This window comes from Onychomys torridus, chromosome 5 (genome assembly GCF_903995425.1).
Source record: "Onychomys torridus chromosome 5, mOncTor1.1, whole genome shotgun sequence".
Classification (NCBI taxonomy): domain Eukaryota; kingdom Metazoa; phylum Chordata; class Mammalia; order Rodentia; family Cricetidae; genus Onychomys; species Onychomys torridus.
Window position 1 is genome coordinate 114,146,229 of NC_050447.1, and position 21,567 is coordinate 114,167,795.

Consider the following 21,567-nt stretch of genomic DNA (forward strand, 5'->3'; position numbering starts at 1 on the left):
TTGGGAATGTGGGCATCATGTTCTCTAGACTTCCTGTTGTCTGGGGGTGATGACATCTTTAGGGGACACTGAGAAAATTGGGATAATGGTCAGGTCCTCAGAGAGCCAGCTGTACCATTTGCTGTCCAGTCTCTGTGTAATGGGAAAGTGTAGAGCTTCTCTGAAGTCCTGGCTGGAGTAGTCTGTGTGGCTGGACAATCTTAGCAGCTTTGATGTTGTTTTGGATGTAGATTTTTTGGGGGGGAAACTGCAACAGAGGCATTCTGAGAGGCTGGATCACCTGGGCAACTTGCCTTCATTGGTGTCTGATCCTTTTTGTCTTAAAATACAAAAACTTTTAAAGGTAATTTATGTATCTGTATTAACATAAATATGGAGTGCCTGGCATGCTCAAGTCAACTAAAGATGATTTTCTGTTTTATGTTTGAGTAGCTTAAAAGACATCTGTCAACTTTGTAAGTCCATTTGCTGAATCAAAATCTACATTTGCAAAATTCTCAGGGTGATTATGAGACCCAGTTCTGAGTTCTGGAGATGCAGACACACTCATCAGACTCATCTCTCAGATGCATTGCTAGTTCCCTTTATTGACTGCATATTTGGAAGGACAGACAGACACTGAAAATGACATTTAATTTCATTATAGAAAATGTAAAATAAGCATCTTATACCTCAGAAATACATAGTAGATTTGAGAGAAGAAATTAAAGTCTTATCTAAGTGGCTGTTTCTATGACGAAAGGAAAATACATCCATGTTTATTTAACCTTTTCTTCGTTATTTGTGTGTGCATGTGTGTGTGTATTTCTGTGTACCACAGCACACATTTGATGCTACAGGACAACTTTCAGGGATCTACTCATTTTCTCCCTTGGCAATTTGGGGTTTCTCTTGTTTTTCCAGGCTACATGGCCCCTGAGCCAGCTCTTCTTTCTCTTCCTCCCATCTCTGTAGGACTGCTGGGATTTCAGAGGTCCAACAGCACAGTTGACTTCTCATGTAGGTTCTGGGGGTCTAACTCTGGTCATCCTGCTTGCACAGCAAGCTTTTTCCTTCTGAGTTACTTCTCCAGCCCTTCCTTCTAGTTTTCAACATAATTGCCATGAAGGGATGGTCAGCCTGGTTTCTTCCAAGTCTATAAAATTGGTCTCTTAGCATGTTTGTAACTCAAAAACATTCCTTCCCAAACCCAAATGGAAGTGTATCATATCTATACCCATAAAGTGGAAAAAAATTAATTCTTTTGGTGTTTTACTTTAAAAAAAAAAAAAAGACATTCTTAAAATATATAGGTTAGTTTAATTTAGCAGTTTCCATAATCCAATGTCTCAGCAGCTGTGGTTCTTGTTTATTAGCATTTAAAAAAATGTAAAGTCAACAAAGCACCATACACAATCCAGACACTTGTATTTTTTATCTTTACATGTCTTATTTTTATATTACTTCACTCTCTCTTTAAAGACTTTATTATTTTCAAATTATTTTTTAATGACTGTCTATACCCATTACCTTTTTTCTTTAGCACCAAGCATATTAAAAATATTTTAACTGTTCAAAGGTGTTTTTTGTTTTGTTTTGGCCTGGGCCTGACTTTTAGTGAGTCTGCAGCCTTCTCTGACTGTGTGAGCCAAACCTTAAAACCTCAAATGGCTAGGCTCCCTCTGCACAGCTGGCTCTGCCCCCTGGGTTCATTGAGAGCCTAGCCTCATGCTGGGAGCTGCATTTATTGCCCTAGCTCTGAGAAGTTTCTGTGTTTGCAATGCAGCAGGTGTTGTTATCTGCTCAAGTCAGCTCTGCTCAAGTGCTCTGCTGCACAGCAGTCTTTTAAAGGAGCTGTGTCTCTGTATGCCATGAGCAGTGAGCCTACCCGAGAGGCTGAGGTCACCAGAAAGCTTCCTCAGGTCTTAAGTAGATTTACATGCTCACCCATTTTGGGCACCAAATGCAGCAATGTTGGACTTTCTTGGATCACCAGCCTACAAATAATGACATGGAGACTTATTATTAATTATGAAAGCTTGACCTTAGCTTAGGCTTTTTCTCAACTAGCTCTTTTTTTTTTTTTTAAGAAAACCATGTGTTTTTATTTTTATTTTTTATTTTGTTTATTTATTATGTACGTAGTGTTCTACCTGCAGGCTAGAAGAGGCACCAGATCTCATTACAGATGGTTGTGAGCCACCATGTGGTTGCTGGGACTTGAACTCAGGACCTCTGGAAGAGCAGTCAATGCTCTTAACCTCTGAGCCATTTCTCCAGCTCCCATCAACTAGCTGTTATAACTCAAATTAATCTGCTTCTTTTAATCTGTGTTCTGCCACATGGCTTTTACCTTTCCTCAGTAGAGCATGTCTGACTTGCTCCAAGTCTGCTGGTGAAATTTGTGCACTTAGATTCCTCCTCTTCCTCTCCCTGGAAATTTACCTATTCTCTCCTGCCTAGCTATTGACCATTTAACTCTTTATTAAGCCAATCAAGAGGTGCCTTAGGCAGAGACACATCTTTACAGTGTAAATAAATATTCTGCAACAGGGCTCTATGCAGCCATAAGGAAGCCATCATTCATGCTGGGTGCAGACCTTATAGTGTGACTGCTTTCGGGTCCCTCACACTCCTGTCTGTAACCCCTTAGCCATTCTCTGTAAGCAACCTTAATAGACTCATTGGTTCCTCAGGGTGAGCTTTGGCTTGTAATTGAGACCTTATGAGGAGTAAATGTTGCCTAGTATCCCCAGGGCAGAAATTCTTGAAATAGATTGGCTCACCGTTTAAATGTCTCCACTTAAGATCTATCCACAGCACAAAGGCTGATGACAGATGTGGGGTAGGTGGGTAACAGTATATAAATACTGAGTGGCTTCGACATGTGGCTAACATTCCTTTTCTACCAAGCTGGCATCCTCTCCTGATGGCTTATTTATCCTGTTTTCCTTGTTTGATTTAAACTGATTTTAAACTAGGCATCTCAAATCTAACCTCCCCCAACCCCACTTGTGCTGGGAACCTAACCCAGAGCCTTGTACTCTACCACCAAGCTAAACCTTCAACCCCACTTCCTGCGCTGTGATTTGGCCTGTGGCCTTTCTTCTGTGTGGCTTGGGGAACTTCCTTTGGATACCATAGTTTGCTATAAAATAAGAATCTAAGAGATGAGATTGAATTTTTAGAATATAAGAAGGGCATTTCCAGCAGAAAGGGTAAGATGAAAGACCTTTACCTAGGAGGAGTAAGATCAGTTGGCTAGCCTTGAACCCAAGAAAGTGTGTGTGTGTGTGTGTGTGTGTGTGTGAGAGAGAGAGAGAGAGAGAGAGAGAGAGAGAGAGAGAGGGAGGAGGGAGGGAGGGAGGGAGGGAGAGAGGGAGATTATACAAAGAAACAGGTTTGTCTGATTAAGGCCAATGCTGTTCAGAAGGGAATTTGGAGAGCAGAGGGAGGGTGAAAGATAAGACAAGGCCACTCTAACCCACAGCTTCAAGCTACATTAATAAAGAGAAAAACAAAACAAAAACACACCCCACACTCCTGTGTGGTGAAGGCACCCGTAGAGGCCACACCCTGCACTTCTTTTGGAACCATCCAGCCAAGGAATAGAGAGCTGCTGTGGCTTATGATGCCCAAGCCTGGGACTCTGCCTGCTTCCTGTTGCCCTTTCTCTTCCCTCCTGCGGTTTCTATAGCAATCGTGGGAGCAATGTGAAGGATTTTCTTCCTTCTTTGGTATCCTGGGTATTTTTTTTCAGCTGCTATCTATGTTCCTGCTGGCTCAAGGAATCCATCCCAAGCGCTTTCATCCTGAGACATTTATGCAGATTTAAAAAAAAAAAAACCCACATTAGATGTAAAAGTTTGATTTAGTAACAGAGACACTGGCCACTAATTTTGAATGTTGTCTTGACATTTCTCTTTGCTAACCACCCCTCCATCTCATCCTCCCAATGGCAGCTTACGTGCCAGGCACGGCACCTCCCTCTTGCCCGCCTTTGCCGGATCCTCGGGTCTCCCGGTTTACCAGCCAGTGCGGGACCCAGACCTGGAAGCCAAACCCGCAGCTCCAGGAAACGCAAAACACAACCAGCCCAAGACCAAGCCCCGCCCCTCTCCCCTAAAGCCCCGCCCTAGATGACGCATAGGCTCCGCCCATCGCCTCAAGCCCCGCCCTTCCCGCTCGCACGCCGCGCGCGCCGTGACGTCTCCAGACCGGAGTCCTGACCTCCCTTCCTCGCAGTGTCCCCGCACTCGGTTCTCCAGCGCAGGCCTCCAGGCTCCGACTCCGGTGGTGGTGGGTGTGTTCTTACTTTGCGTGTTTTGCCACTCGGGAATTGTTCCGCACGCGGCCTTCCGGCCCGCAGGCGCGCGGGACTCGCCGGTGCACTCTGCTGAGCTCGCTTTACCGGCCCGCTCTCCGTGCCTCTAAAATTCTGTAACTGTGGTTCTGACTGTCGCCGGACCTGGGAGGCTCCGCGCCTTCCCGGGGTGCAAACCCCAACGCGCGTGCGTTGCTTCGGTGCTGCGGAGGGCTTTTCTGTAAGACAGCCGGAGTTAGTTACTTCGTAGGCGTGCCGCGTCCAGTGCAATTGTGACTCAGGTTCCCGGGCATTCTCTAGTCCCTCGCTCCAGCCTAACAGGAGTTAAGGGTCGGATCCAAGGGTTTCTAGAAGTTCGGAAGTTGAGTGTTGACGTTTGCGAGGAAGCAGCACTCGCCCTGACCCTCGGAGAGAATACGCAGAGTTGAGTTGAGGCATAGGCCGTGTGGTTTCTGATTTAGCAGCCAATCAATTAACTGATGAAACAGCTCTGGACAGGTACCAAGCAGGAGCAGGAGTCACTTCTGTGGGCCCGTGCTATAGCGGAAGTTGTAGTAAAAATGCTAGATGCCTCTCCAGCATTTCTGTACATACGGTAGGAAGGCTTTTGTTACCCAGTTACCTTCACTGTGTAGCAGAGCTAGGGGGACCAGAGGCCGCGTGCCCAGGGACCTCTTGCACCAACACCGAGAGCTGTACTTTGAACTCATGTCTTTCTGACTGCTAGAGGCCTGAATGTTCTAACTGCTCTGACCACTACTCCACAGGTGCAGGCCTGGTTGGTCTCCAAAGTGACTGAACAATGCAGAAGGACAGTGGCCCCCTGTAAGTGCCCAGTGCGTAGGAATAGAATCACCTGTGACAGGAGCCTTCAGCCTGGCTCAGCCTGGGGGCGGCATGGGTTGTGGCATGATCCCTGGACTCGTGGCCTGGGACCTGGATTTGTATCCAGTTCCGCCACTGGCTAGTTCTGTGAGTAGGCATGTCACCCAGCCTCTCTTTATTCCTATCCATACAGTGACAAGATTTACTGGAAATGACCCTTTTGTCCTAGCCGATAATTTAAAAAAATTCTGTTTATTTATTTGTGTGGATACGCTTGTGCCATGTTGAATGTGTAGGGGTCAGAGGACATGTGTCAGAGTTGGCTTTCTCCTTCTGCCCTGTAATGTAATCAAACTCAGACTGCTGGCCTTGGAGGCACATCTTTACCAATCCTGAGCATCACACTGGCCCCATCCCGTGATTCTGTACTTCGGGTTTTAAACTCGGTTGGCACTGGCTTCTCTCTCTCTTTTGCCATTTCAGGGTGCCTTTACATTATCTCGGCTTCGGCTATGCAGCCCTGGTTGCTACTGGTGGGATTATTGGCTATGCAAAAGCAGGTAAGCCTTTCCTGTCACTCTGAAAATTGTCACCTTAGTCCAGTGAAATGTGGGTCCCCAGGGTCCTTGAAGCCTAATTTTGCTTGACTCAGGTTTGCTTTGGGCCCCTGAGTGCAGCCTGCAGAGTCAGGCTCCTGGCTCTTCCTGCCCTGGCCTTTGGTTATCTGGTCAAATTGAGCCAGGCATTTTTCTTTCTTTCTTTTTTTTGGCCTGTTTACATACAGATAGGCAGAGGTGGTAGTGATGGTTGTTATCATCCATTGCCATACACCAGATCCCACTGTGCGATCTGCTCCTCATGTAGGAAACCTCTTGTCTCTCTGTATTATCTGTTTAACACCAGCCTCAAGCCAGGGCCTTGTGTGGGCCAGACAAACCCTGTATTGAGTCATACCTCCTAAAGGAGAGAGGACTGGGATGGTAAGACCCTGACTTCTCTGGAAGACTCCCAGACTACCCCATGCTAGGAACCCTGTGGCGATAATCCTCTGAGAACTCTCTTTTGCAGTTTTCCTCTGCAAGGGAGGGGAGTCTTGTAGATTCCATATGTAACATCTGACATTACAACCCAGATGTGTGCCCATTTGCTTTCCCAGGTAGTGTGCCGTCCCTGGCGGCTGGACTCTTCTTTGGGAGCCTAGCAGGCCTTGGTGCTTACCAGCTGTCTCAGGATCCCAGGAACGTGTGGGTTTTCCTAGGTAGGTTTGTCTCAAGCTCTGCAGCTGTGTTCTGCTTGGCTGTGAAACTCTGGTGGGCTTGTGTGGCAGGTTCTTTTTACTACCAGGTCACCTGCTTCTGCCAAGGTATAGGTGGGTTTTGTTGTGGAGAACCCTGGATTGTTTTCCTTCTGTATACAGAATGCAGAAGGGTTTCATACAGCATGAATTTAATTTTCCTGGTGAGATTTGTTTTAAACTGGACTAGACAGTGTGTATTAACTATTGAGCTTTCATACTAAAAACAGCCTGCTTGAAACTTAGAAATCTCACACATCCCACGAGGTCCTGAGTCCTTGTAACCTTTTCCCCAGTTGGACATCTCTCTCCTTTTATAGTCAGTTAATTGTGTAAGATGCAGACCTTGCCTTTGGGAACCATTCAAGTTCACTGGGAAGTCGGGTAATATGACTCTGTGCAAGTGTAGTTAAGTGCCCTGGTGCAGCCCTGGGTCGGGGGCAGATGATGGCTTCTTACAGTGATCTTTGGCACATTTTTCTTGGTCTTCATCCTGGTGCTAGCTTTTGCTAGGGGTGTGGCACCTCTGTGCCTCTCTTTCCCACACGTGCATCTCGAACCCTCTCCAAGGTGTCATGGAGAGGACTCTGCACACTGGCTGTGGGATACGAGACAAGGCGCGTTGTGGGCAATCTGAGCAGAGGATGAACTGGGCTGTCAGTTCTTCCCAGCAGCTTTCCCATGGTTTGGAATGGCTGTTAGACCACTTCTGCGTCTCTCATCCCAGCATCTTGCTCTCAAGGGATCCCACGAGTGCTTGATTGAAAAAGCAGCAGCCACTGGTGTTGGTTAGAGCCTTCAGCTTCCAGGCCATCCCTTTATCCATTTCCCTCCTCCTCCAAGGTGGCTCTTCTGTCAGGGCTTTGGCTCCTGAACTGTGAGCAGTCTAGGATCCATCATTTGTTTGTATTTTTGTGTAGGATCCCTTCTGTTGCAGGCTCCTACACATAAAGTTCACATGCTGTCAACTTCGACTCCTTTAGAAAAGGAAGGCGCTCTGAGCCCACTTCCTCTTAAGTCACTGGCTTCCCCTCCCTTTCAGGAACTTTTCCTCGTTTCTTCCTTTCTCAGACATCATGGGTCCACGAAGTCTTCATTTTTGTTCCCTTGACTGTAAAGTGCTGACCCCCACCCCCAACACACACACACACACACACACACACACACACACACACACACACACAGAGGCCCCTGTGTCTGTACAAACCTCTCTGTTGGCTTTTCAGCCTTTGTTTTATGGGCCTGGAAAGGTGGGTGGGGCTCCCTTCTCCTCCCATGCATGTAGGATGTGCTGACTTTTTGACTTCTTTTTCTCAGCTACATCTGGGACCTTGGCTGGCATCATGGGGATGAGATTCTACAACTCTGGGAAATTTATGCCTGCGGGTTTAATTGCGGGTGCCAGGTACTTGCCATTCCATCTCTCCTCACCCAGACAGTGGTTGGTTTTCACAAGACGCTTCAGACAGTCAGAATTTGCTCACTTCAGTGTGCCTGATCCTAGACTTCAACCCCCACTTTTTAAAGGTTGTATACAAGTAGGAAAGTCTACAAAAACCATTGGAGTTGATTTAGCACTTAAGTATAGTCATTCATTGGATTTGCTCTGTGGACTGTCCTAGACTCCCCTGCATTACGCCATCACAGCCTCTGTCCAAACCCTTGGGTGTGGCTGTGTGAGACGTGTTGGTTCCTTGTTCCTTAGGTATTTGAGTGCCCTTTATTGAAGTTTTGCTAACAGAGAATTTTCTAATTGTGGAACCTAAACCAAACTGTCTTAAATTGACACGTTCTTAAGTATAATAAACACATTCTGGAGGTAGGAGAATTAAAAGAAAGAAAAACAAAAGAAAGAGTAACAAACCTGTCTCAGGAAAGTAGATAGCTGCTTGTCTTTGCTGGTTATGCTGTTGATCTTTTACACTGGAAACCAAGCCGCTGAAGTAGGCCAAGATGACGACCACTCAACTGGGGGGGGGGGTGGGGGGCAGGATTCCTGCATTAACGGGCCTCTGACCTCTAAAGCCTTGGTCTCTCTCACCCTCATTTCCTCAGCCCTGCCAAGTTACTGGCATTGGGCGAGGAGTACCATGTGCCACTGTAAGATTTGCTGTGGTTTTTCTGGGCCTCCTCGGGGGAGGATGTTTGCTTCCCAACTGCTCTGCTTTCGAATTTCCCATCATACACAGTTGTGAGGGCCCCGCAGGCTTTGGTCCTTTAAAAAAACAGTCACCCGTTGTGTCCTTTTCCTAATGACTTGTTTTTTTCTTTAAACAGTTTGCTGATGGTTGCCAAGCTTGGAATTAGTATGCTAAGTTCTCCCCATCCATAGTAGCCACACCCCTGCTTGGGCTCATGAAGAATTGAAACTCTCCAAACGTCCACATTTACAATGTCCGAAGAAAAAAGTGCAGCATATTCACATATTCTGACATTTTACAAACATACCCCGAGCACGCTGAGGTAGAGGATGAGATTTCACTGTTGTATTTTAACTGTTCAGGGGTGGCAGGTGTTGAACCAGCTGCTACCTTCCTGCAGTTTCATTCTTGTGTGATGGCATCTCACCTTTCTGTACTAGTAAACAAGGGGTAAAGTGTCGGGTTTCAACACAGGGGGCCCCAGAGCCACATGTCCTGCCCAGAAGTGTGTGAAATCTCTTGGTGACATTTGTGATGTGGGATCTTTTGCGTAGGTCTGCTATGAAATTATGTCACAAAGAAATACCAGTGAAAATAAAGTTTGCTATTGAGAACATTTCTCTGGTGTCTCCTTTGTCAGAGTGTCTGGGATGTAGTTTGAGATGTGGACAGTGCAGAGCTGTGGGGATCCTGTGGACATCATAGTTAGGGATTCCCCATTTGGAATGACCAAGGAATTGTTTGACTGTACATCGACTGGAAGCTTGTTTTAAAAATTATTTGTGAGCCAGGTGGTGGTGGTGGTGTATACCTTTATTCCCAGCACTTGGGAGGTAGAGGCAGGCAGATCTCTGTGAGTTCAAGGCCAGCCAGGTCTACAAATCAAGTTCTAGGATAGCCAGGGCTGTTATACAGAGAAACCCTGTCCCAGGAAAAAAAAAAAAGAACTATGTGGATGTAGTGGGACACGGTTATATTATAGTCTCAGTAACTTAGATGGTGAAGCGGGAGGATCAGGAGTTCAGGGTCATACTCAGTTTTGTAGGTTTGAAGCTAACCTGTGCTATATGAAACCCTGTCTCAAACAACAACAACAAAACCCAAAAAACAACACACAAAACCCTTTGAGAATTTCTAAGATAGGACTATAATGGAAATGGACTTAATGTCACATTTGTGCCTAAGTGTCTCAAGAGCAGGCTTGGTGTCTTCAAATACAGTCTCTGCCTACTTCTGCTCACCACCTTGCATCTACCTTCCAAGTGCTACAATTAGAGATACGCTTCCCATCCAGCTCATCCTTAAATATGATTTTGAATATTATGCACCATGTTCATAACAGGATATATCTTGACATGCATGTCTTTTATTTGTTTGTTTATTTATTTATTGATTGATTTTTCGAGGATGGGGTTTCTCTGTGTAGCTTTGTGCCTTTCCTGGAACTCACTCTGTAGCCCAGGCTGGCCTCAAACTCACAGAGATCTGCCTGCCTCTGCCTCCCGAGTGCTGGGATTAAAGGCGTGCACCACACCGCCTGGCTTTTCTTTTTTTTTTAAAGGCAGGATCTTTCTATATACCCCAGGGTGGCAGGGTGGCAGGGTGGCCTTGAACTCACAATTCACAATTCATTTTCCTGAGTGCTGGTGTTACAGGTGTGCTGGTGTTAGAGGGTTTAGCATTCTTGAATGATAATGTCCAGAATTCTGTGCAGCCGACCAGGGCACTGTATTCTGGACTGTATGTTTCTGTAACACAGCACTGACTGATTTTCTCATCTGAGACACCAGGCCTATTTTCATGGCCTGTTGTAGAGTATCCTTTAGTGAAAGGCCAGGTGCTTGATGATGCTGTCTTAAACACTTTAATTAGATCCGAAATGATTCTGTGGCTCCTTGTCATAGTGATTGCCTTCCACAGGTAGTTGTGCCAAACCCATGGCATAAAGAAAACAACAAAAGAAGTTTATAGTTGAGTGGTGTGTGGTGTGGTTCCGTTCTCTGGAGAATCAGATTTAAATAATTAATTTGAGATCTGGTTATACCATGTTGCCCAGGCTGATCATGTTCATTTAAGCTCAAGTAATCCTCCTGCCTCTGCCTCCCAAGTACCTGGGACTACAGGTGTGTGTGCCACCATTCCTAGCTTGAATATCATCTGTAGTGCTGAAGATCAATTGTAGGGCCACGCATGTGCTAGGTATGAACTATACATGGATGCTTTTCATTTGTCTCTTTCCACTGTGCTTTTTTGATTTTGTTTAGCAGTGCTGAGCGTCAGACCTAGAGCCTCATATATGGTAGGCAGGTGTTCTCCACACCTCCATCTTCACTCCCCTCTGTGTTGGATGTTCTTGTAAAGGAAAAGAATAAGATAGAAAATGTTTGTCATTTTGTGGCACTGGTCTTGAATCTAGAGTTTCGTGCATGCCAGGCAAGCACTCTACCACTGACCGGGCTTTTGCTGATTTTGAGGTAGGGTCTTGCTAAGTTGTCCTGGCTGGCTTTGAATTTGTTGTATGGCCCAGACAGGACTTTAACTTGCAATTCCCCTGCCAAGATATGGAATCATTGAAAATGTCCTTTAATATGTGACAACAAAATTTGATTCAGACATAAATATAAAAATAGCTCTGGAGGAACTTTAAATGCACAATTGCTAAGTGAAAGTAGCTGGTATGAAAGAATTACCATATTCTGTGATTCCAGCTATGGGGAGTTCTAGAACAGAACAGTTAGAGATATTATAGATTCTAGGGACTGAGAGTATGACTTAGTGTAGCTTAGCATGTATGAAGCCCTAGGTTCCATCCCCAGCATAGGAGAGGGAAGAAGGAAAGGAAAAGAAGGGAGGGAGGAAGGGAGGGGTCCCACAGCAATTCAAGATGTTGATAATAGGGGAAGTTGGGGGAAGATGAAGGGTACATGGGAACTCATACTCTAAACCTGAAACTGCCCCAAAGAAATTAAAGCAACAACCCCTGCGAAAGACTCATGCCCTGCCAGGGACACGTACACACGTATTTACTGCTGCTATACTTTACAGCAAGGAAATGAAACCAGCTTAAGATAACCATTAACAGATGAATGGATAATGAAAATATGCTGCAGATATGAAAAATTAAGTTATAACAAAAAAATGAAACGACATTCTTAGGAAAGTGGGTGGATCTAGAAAGTATAATATCAAGCCAGGTGGCCTAAACACAGGCTGGAACTGCATGTACTTCCTCCGATGTGGCTCCTAGCCTATGATGTGTGCGTGCAAAAGTATAAGGGTCGGCAAAGTCTACAGACCTAGAAAAGAGTCCAAGAGAGGGCACTATTAGGTGAGGAGGGTGGGAGTGGGCAGGTGGGACATGACAGGAAAGGGAACAGCAGAGCGGTGTGGGAGAGGCGGAAAAGGAGAGCCTCAGAAACAGTCTTCAAAAATGTCATAGTGACACTCAACATATTATACGCTGATTAAAAAAATAACAAGATGAAAAATAACCACAGAATATAAAGTTTAATAGTAGAAATCCACACTAGTTAATCACATATCTATTCAGGGTCTGTGTTTCTCAGAAACGCCAAGGAATTTTTATTAGCTTTGAGACAATAAAATTGTACAAATACACACAACCATCAGGACTAGGATAAATTACTATTTCAAGTTCAACATTTTAAACATGTAAAATATGAACAGCTATATCTTCTATACAAAAATATATGATTTCATAATAATGTGCCTCTGGGCAATGCCCACAAAATGATGTCAATTATATCAGCATCTATTACAAAGCCATAAATACATAAAAAATATCAGCAGGCAATAACATTATTATTTCAAAAGAATGTACAGTACTAATCATGTCCAGCCCAGCAAGTGGCAGGTTTAAAGTAGCCCTAACTTCAAAATATCTATTTAAAAAAATAAACAGTTTAGTAATAAAAACTAAGAAGAACAGTGAACTACATGAAACCTTGCCATGGCAACTGAACATGTTTGCCCTGTGGCTGGAACATGAAGGTCAGAACCCAGTTAGTGACCTGCAGCAGCAAGTGTTTGCCTGGGGACCAGCTGGCACACTTCACCTTTGTGTCTGGTAGGAACACAGAGACAGGAGTCGGAGTATGAGCTGAACAAGCGTCAGATACAGTTTCGGAGATGAGGAGAACCTTGGCGTGATTAATGTACAACTTACCCAACGACAGAGTCTCACAGTCGTCATGAGAGTGCAGTCCGTCAACAGTGCTGCAATCAGACTGGTACACTCTGCTGATCTCCAGAGGCTGGAGAGAAGTTTATTCCCTGCTAAGATGTGCCCCTCACTCATCTCATAGTTCCACATGTAGAAAACCAAAAGGTAGTTAGCATCTTTCTGACATTGCCAAAGAGGAAGGGTAGAGCCTCTGCCAAGTCAGCCCAGAAGCTTGCATCCCACGGGGAAAAGTGAGCAGAGACAAACTGCTCAGGCCACGTGGTCTCTGCAGCGACCAGACCCTCAACAGTCTAGGCTAATAGGCAGCAAACAAGAGTGAAACTCTGTGCCCTTACTTCCCAGAGTCCTATCTTTAAAAGCTTATGCACTTATTTAGTAATTCGTAGATCAAATACTTGATACTTTGGCAAATAGTTTATTCAATACTCTGTAAAATCCTGCTCGAAAGTCTCAGCATGGTGCCGCACCAGCACTGTGGCCACGAGTTAAGAAAACGCATTGCATTTCCCGGAAAGAAAACGGAGGGACTTCTGCTCTTGGAGGGACCCGAGATGGTGTGTTTCTTGTGGAACGCAGTGGACTGTAGACGTCTCCCAGGACCAGGGCCTTGACAGTCCTCTGCGGAGCAATGCTGCAGGGCTTCCACCACCCCTACCGGTGGCCTCCGTACTTCGCCACCCAGTCTGTCCTCCCGTGCACCGAGGGGACCGGCTGTGTGCGGTTCACAATATGGAGATTTTTTGCTGTGGGATTGTAAGTTCGTCCTGAAAACTGGCCTCGGTTAGTTTTTGTGTTCCAGGTATATTCTGAAAGAAATCAGAATTTCATTTATTTGGTTGTCTATTGCATTCAAAATAAAGCAATTCATCTTCATTTTGTAGGGAGGTGTGGATTTATCTTTGAAAACTGTGGAGCAAATGTGCAGGCTTGCATTTCATTTTCTTTCTTTTTTTTGTTGGGGGAGGGGGAAAGCAAGTTTTTGCTATGCAGCTCAGACTGGTCTGGAACTCACTACGTAGTCCAGGCTGGCCTCGGTCAAGGTCAGTCCAGCTTTCCTCTCCCAGTATTAGCATGATTACAGGTGTTCACCACCACGCTAGCTAACGCGAAAACTCTAGTGGAGTACTACACAGCTATTTACTAGAATTTTCCATAGTGGAATGATATATCATGCAGATGCTGCCACTCTTAGTTAGATACCTAAATGGAAGTAAAATGAGCAGGAGATATTTGTGGTTCCTTAGTCAGTGAGCAGAACACAGTGTGGTAACTAATCCCACACCGGGGTCACAGCCTAAATAACATTCACACATGGTATCAGTACTAAAGACAGACTTGGAAGGGTGTGGAACTCAGGCTTCATGGAGTTCTGTAGTCTAATTTCTTTTTCTTTTTTTTTTTGAGTGAAAATGTGCTGTCTAGAATTTAGATTGCTCTTAATATTTTTAAAAAGATATTACTATATAGCTCAGGCTGGCCTGGAATTCACCATGTAGACCAGGCTGTCCTAGAGTTCCCAGAGATCTGCCTGCCTCTGCCTCCTGAGTCCTGGGATCAAAGGTGTGTGCTATCACACTAGGCTCTATCATTTCCTTTTCAAAAAAATTATTATTTATTATGTATACAGTGTTCTGTCTGTATGTTTTGCCTGCACACCAGAAGAGGGTATTAGATGGTTGTGAGCCACCATGTGGTTACTGGGAACTGAACTCAGGACCTCTGGAAGAACAGCCAATGCTCTTAACCTCTGAGCCATCTCTCCAGCCCCTCCTTTTCTTTTCTCTTCTTTATTCCCTCCTGTCCCTTCCTCCCTCCATTCCCCCTCCCTCCTGTCCTTTCTCTCTCTCTTTTTTTAGTACTAGGAAAAGAAGGCAGATATTATGCAGTCTAGATAGACAAGAGCTCCACCTCCACCAGTGACCATAACCCAGACTGACAAACTTCTTTTTTTGTATTGGTAAAACCATGAGTGATAACACAAACCCTTAAAGAGCAATCTTTTAAAAAAGATTTGTTTTTGTTTTATGTTTGAGTGTTTTGCCTGTATATATGGATATGTACCATGTGTGTGCAATACCCAGAAGGTACACATTGGGGTTGGGGGGGGGGGACATGCTGTCAGAAGGGGGCATCCTCCGAATTTGTGGAACCTGAGTTACAGGCAGTTGTGAACAGCCATGTGGGTGATGGGAATTGAACTTGGGCTGTATTCAGTAATTTTTTGGAGGAGCCCAAATCTTTAAGCACAAAGCTTATTTTGTTCATATATTTGACTGTGTAATGATTTGTGAGAGAGGCTGGTCCAATGTTAGTCTGCGAATTGAGAGAGATTTAAAATTTGTTAAACATTTGATATCTGAACAAGCTGAAATTGGTTAAAGGTCTCCACGAACCAAGGCAAAAATCGATATCCAGGGGCCTAGAATGTCTTCTTCAGTTCCTCCTCACTCCCTGTCAGGTTTCACAGGCAGTCTGCATGGGGAGGGCATCAGTCTTTGCACTGGATTTACCTGTCTTTTCACACTGTGCGGCCGCTGATGCTCTTAGAATAAACACAGCATCAATGCTGAGATGTGCCTGGCCATGTCATACCTTCCATAGCTATGATGTATTTGCTGGTCTGGTTTCCCATCCTTTCTTACTGTGATGTTAGGAGTGAAGGAGGCAACCACATGAGCCTGTGGTCTACAGATGTTGACCTCCATGTACATGAGCAAAGCTCTGGGCCAGACTGGCATCCTGACTGCTATACATGGGTTGTTGTTTTTTTTTGTGGGGGGGACATGCTGTCAGTGGTCTGGCAGGTCACCTCAACTGCTCTTACTGGGCTCAAAGTGAATAAGCTGCCTAACAAAAGTCAGGGCTGTGTATCCAGAAGGGCCAGTGAAGGCACCCTGCTTTCCAGAAATAGCTGTGGTTGTTGGAATGTGGAAATCTCAGGTAGTGAGCTAACACAGGTCCAAATGGAGCCGTCGGTGGTGTTCAGAGCCTGTGAAGGGATAGTGGGAGAGGAGGCTCAGAGAAGCTGAGGAAACACATTAATTGTCTAAGACTCTGGAGGCTCAGGAAAGTGACTCACAGGCCCTTCCCAGAGGCCGTGGAAGCAAGAGTTACGGGGTGGGAGGTTGGGCAGGAAACCCAGTGATACAGCTTTTGTGACTTGTCACCTATGCTTGCGATGGGCCTCTCAACAGTTCAGATGCGGGGGTGGAGAGGGTGGGTGGGTTACCCCCAATAAGCTCCCCAAGCTTAACTTGGATGGGATCACTTCCTGGATCTGTGTCCACCCTCTCTATCTGGGGCAAATGAAAGCGACTCCTCAGGACAATCACCTAGCCCTATGGTTTCTGTGGGTGGCTGGATACCTAGGCCACGCCCTCTGGTCTTGTTACTGTCAAGGCAAGGGATGATGTAAAACTAGAGGCTTTGAAAGGAGAGGTTAAATGGGAGACTATGAAGGCATTAGCTTGATTTTTTTCTTCCAAAACTTGAGGGTGAGGAAAGAGGGCAGAGGGAACCTATGAGGGAGGGAATAGTTGAGTAAATACAGTAATGACCTGGTGGCAGTGTTTCCTAATGGGCTGCGTGCAGCACTTGGGAGTGAGCAATGTTTACTTCTCTTTTTTGCCTCTCCTCCCATCACCACCTCGAGGGAAATCTGATAAGCAGAGTAAACGAAGAGATGAAGAGTTAGGAGAGCAACTTACTTAAAAAGAGAAAGCAGGAACATGCATGGGAATCTCAACACTGGATACAGAAAAGCCTTAAGTAGTTTCCTTTTTATTATTATTATTTTTTTTTAATGAAAAGACCCACTCTCAGTTTCTAAAAGTGAGTACCCAGATAGCGAAGTACTTCTAAACATCACGTTTTGCTTCTGATATTAAAATGGATGTTTAGTCATGGTAAATGACTCATTGTAAAACTGGCCTAAAACTTCTGAGGCTTCCAAAAATCCAGGTGTCTATAATGTGCTTGCCTACATGGGTGCATATTGTTTTAGAAGACAGACATTGGAACAATCATTTTGTGTAGGACAGATACAGCGAATGAGTGCCGTTTAAGCAGCCTACTGTGAGAGCAGGTAGAAGCGACCTGTTGCCCCTGCTTTCTCTCTTGGCTGCTGCCTCAGTGGTTTGTCCTGTAAAAGATGGTAAATCTAAGCAGCCATGTCAGCGTGAGGCCGGCGGCCGGTGGCGAGAGCACTTTGGACTAATGAATAACAAGGAATCCTAAACCAAACTTTTGATCATCTGTTTTGCTGTTTATTTTAGATGCTTCACTGAGGATATCTATTTTAAATTCAAATAATTTAGAGAACGTCATTCACACTGAGGATATCTATTTTAAATTCAAATAATTTAGAGAACGTCATTCATCATCAAATCTGGGAGGCCTAGAACCAACATTTCCAATCTCTCTTCTCTTACTATACAGCCCAGGCAGGCTTCTGATCCTCCTGCCTCAGCCTCCCACGTACTGGAATTCGAGACAAATACCATTATGTCTGGCTTGTCACCCTTTATTTCAGGAGCACACCTCTGCATGTGGTTTTCATGCCTTGTGCTGTTAGAGCACAAGCCGAGCCCAATTAACCATGACCTCAGAGGTGGCAGGAACAACCGTCCTATCATCTGATATTGCTTCTTTTAACAAAAGCCGGGGGTGGGGGGGACTATGTGGTGGCTTCCACCTCTGAAGCGGAACCCTCAAGACAGCACCACAGGATAACTCACAAGTAAACCGTATTTGTCAAGATTTTGCTTTATATGAGCATCAGGCAGAAAGCTCTGAAGAATTCATCTTCTTACATCTCACTAGAGTAAAGTGGCTCTTAGGAAGGGATCAGCTAGTGTGTGTCTTCCCTGGCTCTACTAGTTAGTTCTGTGGCCTCGGGTAACATTACTAGATGTCAGCTTCCTCATCCAAGAAGGAGAGTCTCCATCATAAAGGGTGAGTGAGCATGGTAACCACGCCATTTACTCTAGACCGCTCGCTCTTGAAGTCACTAGGTGTACGGACTGCATTTTTGTCACCGTCTGTCTCATGTCACGGCTGGACGCTGCTGTGTCCTGCAGCTTGTGCTGGGCACTCAGGCTTCTCTGCCTCACTGGCTGTTCCTCGGCTGCACCTCTGAGACCCCTCTTTCACTCTCTTCCTCTCTCCTCACAGGGCTCTGTGCCTTCCTTTCTCAATGCTGACTGATGCTCCTTGGGGTCTATCCTGGGGCCAAGCACTAGGCACAAACTATTGTGGGAGGGAACCACTTTGAAGTGTTAATAATGTGAGACTAATTTAAATGTCTTCACTTAAGACAATGGACCTCAGGATCTTAGAAAGGCAAGGCTCTTCCAGGACGAAATCTCAGACTATCAGGAGATCACTCTTACCCGAAGCCGTAGCACCAAGAGGTGCCAAGTGGATCCTCTGGCCAGCAGACCCCACTTCTTTCTTGAGAACGGAAGGCATGTATCCTGTCTGGTTGTAAGTGGTGTAGTTTCCAAGGTTTCCTGCTGGTGCATCAGGGTTTGGGTCAGAAGGAGGCTTTTAAGGTGCTGTAAAGTGACTTTGAATACGACCCTTCTTACTGCAAAATACTGGTTCATGAGCTCCTGTGTTCTAGGCACCATGCTACGCCAGTCACAGAAACTCACTCAGTCCCTGGAACAGCCCAGAAACACTGTTTTGATTCCCCTGTGGTGCTGATAGTAAACAACTTGCCTGAGCTCCCACAGTTGGTCAAGAACCCAGCCAGGATCTGAACCCTGAACACACTAGGCTTTTGGATGACACCAGTTCTTACTGTGTGTGTGTGTGTGTGTGTGTGTGTGTGTGTGTGTGTGTGTGTCTGAGGAGTCCTCTGTGCCTTTCCTTTTCTGTCTATCTGCCAAAAGTGAACATATTTATAGGGTTTTAGGTTCTGAATATGTAAGAAAATGCTTTCACAGAATCTGCCAGTTCACAAATACTTGTCATTCAGTCTCCCCATCATCACTGTTAGCAAAGATCAGGCTGAAGGTGGCACAGGATGGGTTGTTGGGGGATCTAAAGGCACAGCCCAGTCATGAGGTCACTGCTATTTTGGAAATGAGAGATTAGGTTGGAAGCAAGGAGTCATATAGGGCTGGAGAAGACAACTGGGTGGGTTTACAGTGTGTGTGTGGGGGGGGGGCGCGGGAAGGGGGTAGGAGGAGGGGCTAGAGCCTCTGTGTTTGTAGCCTAGGTGACTGGATAGCATGCATTAGCAATATGGGAGGAGAATTGTTTGGGGGAAGGAGGTGTAGAGGAGGATATTCAGGGCAGGATGAGGACTTTGGTTGGCTTGGAGTGATGTCCAGAGGCTGTGTCGTCCTGCGACTGTTCCATCTGTACAACTTTTAACACTAATGCATTTATGCAAGTGCAGTAGCCTACACTGAGCAGCCTTCTTACCCCCAGCACTCACTAATGCGTCCGGTTACTTCCAAAGGCTGGCCAGATACAGTGTACCTGAGGATGACCTTGAACTTCTGATCCTCCTGCTTCTATTCTCCTGAGTGCTGGGACTATAGGTGTGTGCCACCACACCTGACTTACGATGTGCTGGGGCTTGAACCCGCAGCTTCATGTATGTTAGACGAGCTGAGCTAGCTCCCCCAAAGCCTCTAAAGACTTGGAAGGAAGTTCAAAGCCATGCTCACACCCCTTGCTCACCTCCTCTTCACCATGGCAAATGCAGGAACTACTGGATGACATAAGCACTCGGCAGAGCTATGAAATGATAGCTAAGTAAAGATTATCTCTTCCACCCTGCAGATGGAGGAACTGGCTAAAATAACTAACTGAAAATAAAACATTAGCACAATGGAACAAGGCAGCTACTAGAAGCCATGCACTGGGCAGCTATACAATGGTGTCTTATTGCCAAGACTTTATTAGGAATAGACAGGCCTGGCAAACAATTCTTAAGTTCTTTTGGATTATTATGTGAGGTGTCTGTTTGCGGCAGCACTGGATGTTAGACTGGAAAGTTTTTAGGCTGGAAGCTTGTCGTTGGCATTTGTTGTGGAAACCACAAATGTCACCCCCACCTGGAAATCCTCCATTCTTTGCAGTGATTATGGATGTGTAAGAAAAGGAACACCAGAATTTGTTTTCCAAATCCTAGGAGTATTGGCCACAAAACAAGAAATTCTTCTCTACCTTCAATAGAGTGATTTTTGTGATTTCTAGAAGTTCCCATACCTAATTTATGGCATAGTTGGGAAGGCAGGCATAGAGCATTATGAGAGGGAGGAAGACACTCTGCACGGCTGGGAAAAGCTGCTCTTCCCACCAGCCCTGACCTGACTGAAGCAGGCCCCCTTGGCCTCCCGTGAGAGGACGGGGCCTAGTCAAAGCAGTCAGCGGTGCCCAGAAGTTACCTTGCAGGTCCTCTAGCTTCTCAGCCGACTTTTCAGTGCATGTCAGTTTTTCAATCGGTTTAATTATGCTTTCTTCTAAAAGAAGGTGGGTGAGAGAAAGAGCCGCCGAGAGTGGTATAGGAGAGCAGAGGGAAAACGGGTTAGACGGTTAGTGGAAAGACCCAGAAAGAGCTCTACAATGAGAAGTGTCTCCATGTGCATCACAGCTCCCCATGGCGCTGACTGCTAACTGCAACACTCAAAACTATGGCACCATCATTTGGACCGATCTGTGTGACTCACAGCCTCTGGAAAATACTCTTGCAATAGCTGAGATGAGATAATTGGGTGACAGAGGTGTAGTCTGGTGCTCCAGCCTTGTTAAATGGACAACCTGAGTTCCTAGAGGGTCTGAAGAACTTGTCAGAAGTCTATAAGCCAAAGTTCCTCCCAAACTGGAAACCCAAACCACACTTATGGCAAAGAGTCTACCATGCGGGATGACGGACTAGAACTTCTAGATTGTGTAGAGTTAGAATGTTATAATTCAGAGCCAACGATCTTTGTCTTTTTTTAGCCCATTTAAAAGCCATTTATTGCTCACCCCCAGTATCTAACCTAACATCCTTTGAACTTAACAAAACATATAAAATGTATTCTTCTCAGATTACAGGTGTCTACCAACCCCAAAGCTAAGATGTCATCGATAGCATGTGAGTCTTACTGCAGAGTTCTGTCCCCCACCTCAAACACAAAACAGACAGACAGGACAGACAGACAGGCAGACAGACACACACACGCTGTCCCATCAATGTATTTGGCAAATGCCTTGACTTATGAATTTCTTCTGTAATTGATGAAATCTCATGTAACACTTTTAGGTTGGAACATGTTACCCAGGGCAACCTGAATTTGTTTCCCAGCCATGGTTACTCCTATGTGGCTCAAGAATCAACTACTTCCTTCATTTGAAGTGAGAGCAGAGTTTTATGTGAACAAGTCCAGGGTGTTGATGTGACATCAGAGTGTTACTAGACAGTTCATGTGCTGTAACTACCATCATCAAACTTTTCTGACCAGTTGTGGTAGTTTGAATGTAATTGGCCTCCATAATCGCATAGGGAGTTGTACTTTTGGAGATGTGTCTTTGATGAAATAGGCATGGCCTTGTTGGAGGAAGTGTGTCACTGTGTGTGTGTAGGGGGACTTGAAGGTCTCCAGTGCTCAAGCTACTCCCAGTGTCACAGTCCACTTCCTATTGCCTGCATATCAAAATGTAACCAGCACCATGTCTGCCTGCACACTGCCATGCTCCCCGATTGATGATAATGGACTGAATTTCTGAAGACATAAGCCACCACAATGAAATGTTTTTGCTTTATAAGAGTTGCGATGGTCATGGTGTTTCTTCACAGCAA

At 45.4% G+C, this 21,567-nt stretch overlaps 2 protein-coding genes across 3 annotated transcripts in view; one reads left to right on the forward strand and one right to left on the reverse strand.

The window, feature by feature from the left end:
* Positions 1-4,149: 4,149 nt before the first annotated feature.
* LOC118584047 (transmembrane protein 14C) lies at positions 4,150-9,180 on the forward strand. Of its 2 annotated transcripts, none has more exons than XM_036187980.1 (6): positions 4,150-4,282; positions 5,071-5,128; positions 5,612-5,688; positions 6,285-6,386; positions 7,740-7,827; positions 8,700-9,180. In XM_036187980.1, exons 2-6 carry the CDS (start codon positions 5,106-5,108, stop codon positions 8,752-8,754), a joined length of 345 nt encoding a protein of 114 aa, XP_036043873.1. In that variant the 5' UTR covers positions 4,150-4,282; positions 5,071-5,105; the 3' UTR covers positions 8,755-9,180. The 2 variants fall into 2 exon arrangements, with proteins under 2 accessions (XP_036043873.1, XP_036043872.1); XM_036187979.1 differs by having other exon boundaries at positions 4,150-4,278.
* A 2,913-nt stretch (positions 9,181-12,093) lies between these two features.
* The window catches only part of Mak (male germ cell associated kinase), a 52,937-nt gene continuing 43,463 nt past the window's right edge, over positions 12,094-21,567 (reverse strand). The window contains exons 13-15 of the mRNA XM_036186796.1: positions 20,171-20,245; positions 18,158-18,277; positions 12,094-13,573 (exon numbers count right to left, since the gene is read on the reverse strand). Coding sequence (XP_036042689.1) covers positions 13,419-13,573; positions 18,158-18,277; positions 20,171-20,245 — 350 coding nt within the window. The 3' untranslated portion in view covers positions 12,094-13,418. The remainder of the gene's footprint in view (positions 13,574-18,157; positions 18,278-20,170; positions 20,246-21,567) is intronic.

What these genes read in the sequence shown, in the direction of transcription:
- LOC118584047 (XM_036187980.1), top strand. Translation starts at nt 5,106, where the DNA reads ATGCAGAAGGACAGTGGCCCCCT. An exon ending in GAACGTGTGGGTTTTCCTAG is followed by an intron (nt 6,387 to 7,739) that starts GTAGGTTTGTCT and finishes TCTTTTTCTCAG; the next exon opens with CTACATCTGGGACCTTGGCT. An exon ending in GGTTTAATTGCGGGTGCCAG is followed by an intron (nt 7,828 to 8,699) that starts GTACTTGCCATT and finishes TTCTTTAAACAG; the next exon opens with TTTGCTGATGGTTGCCAAGC.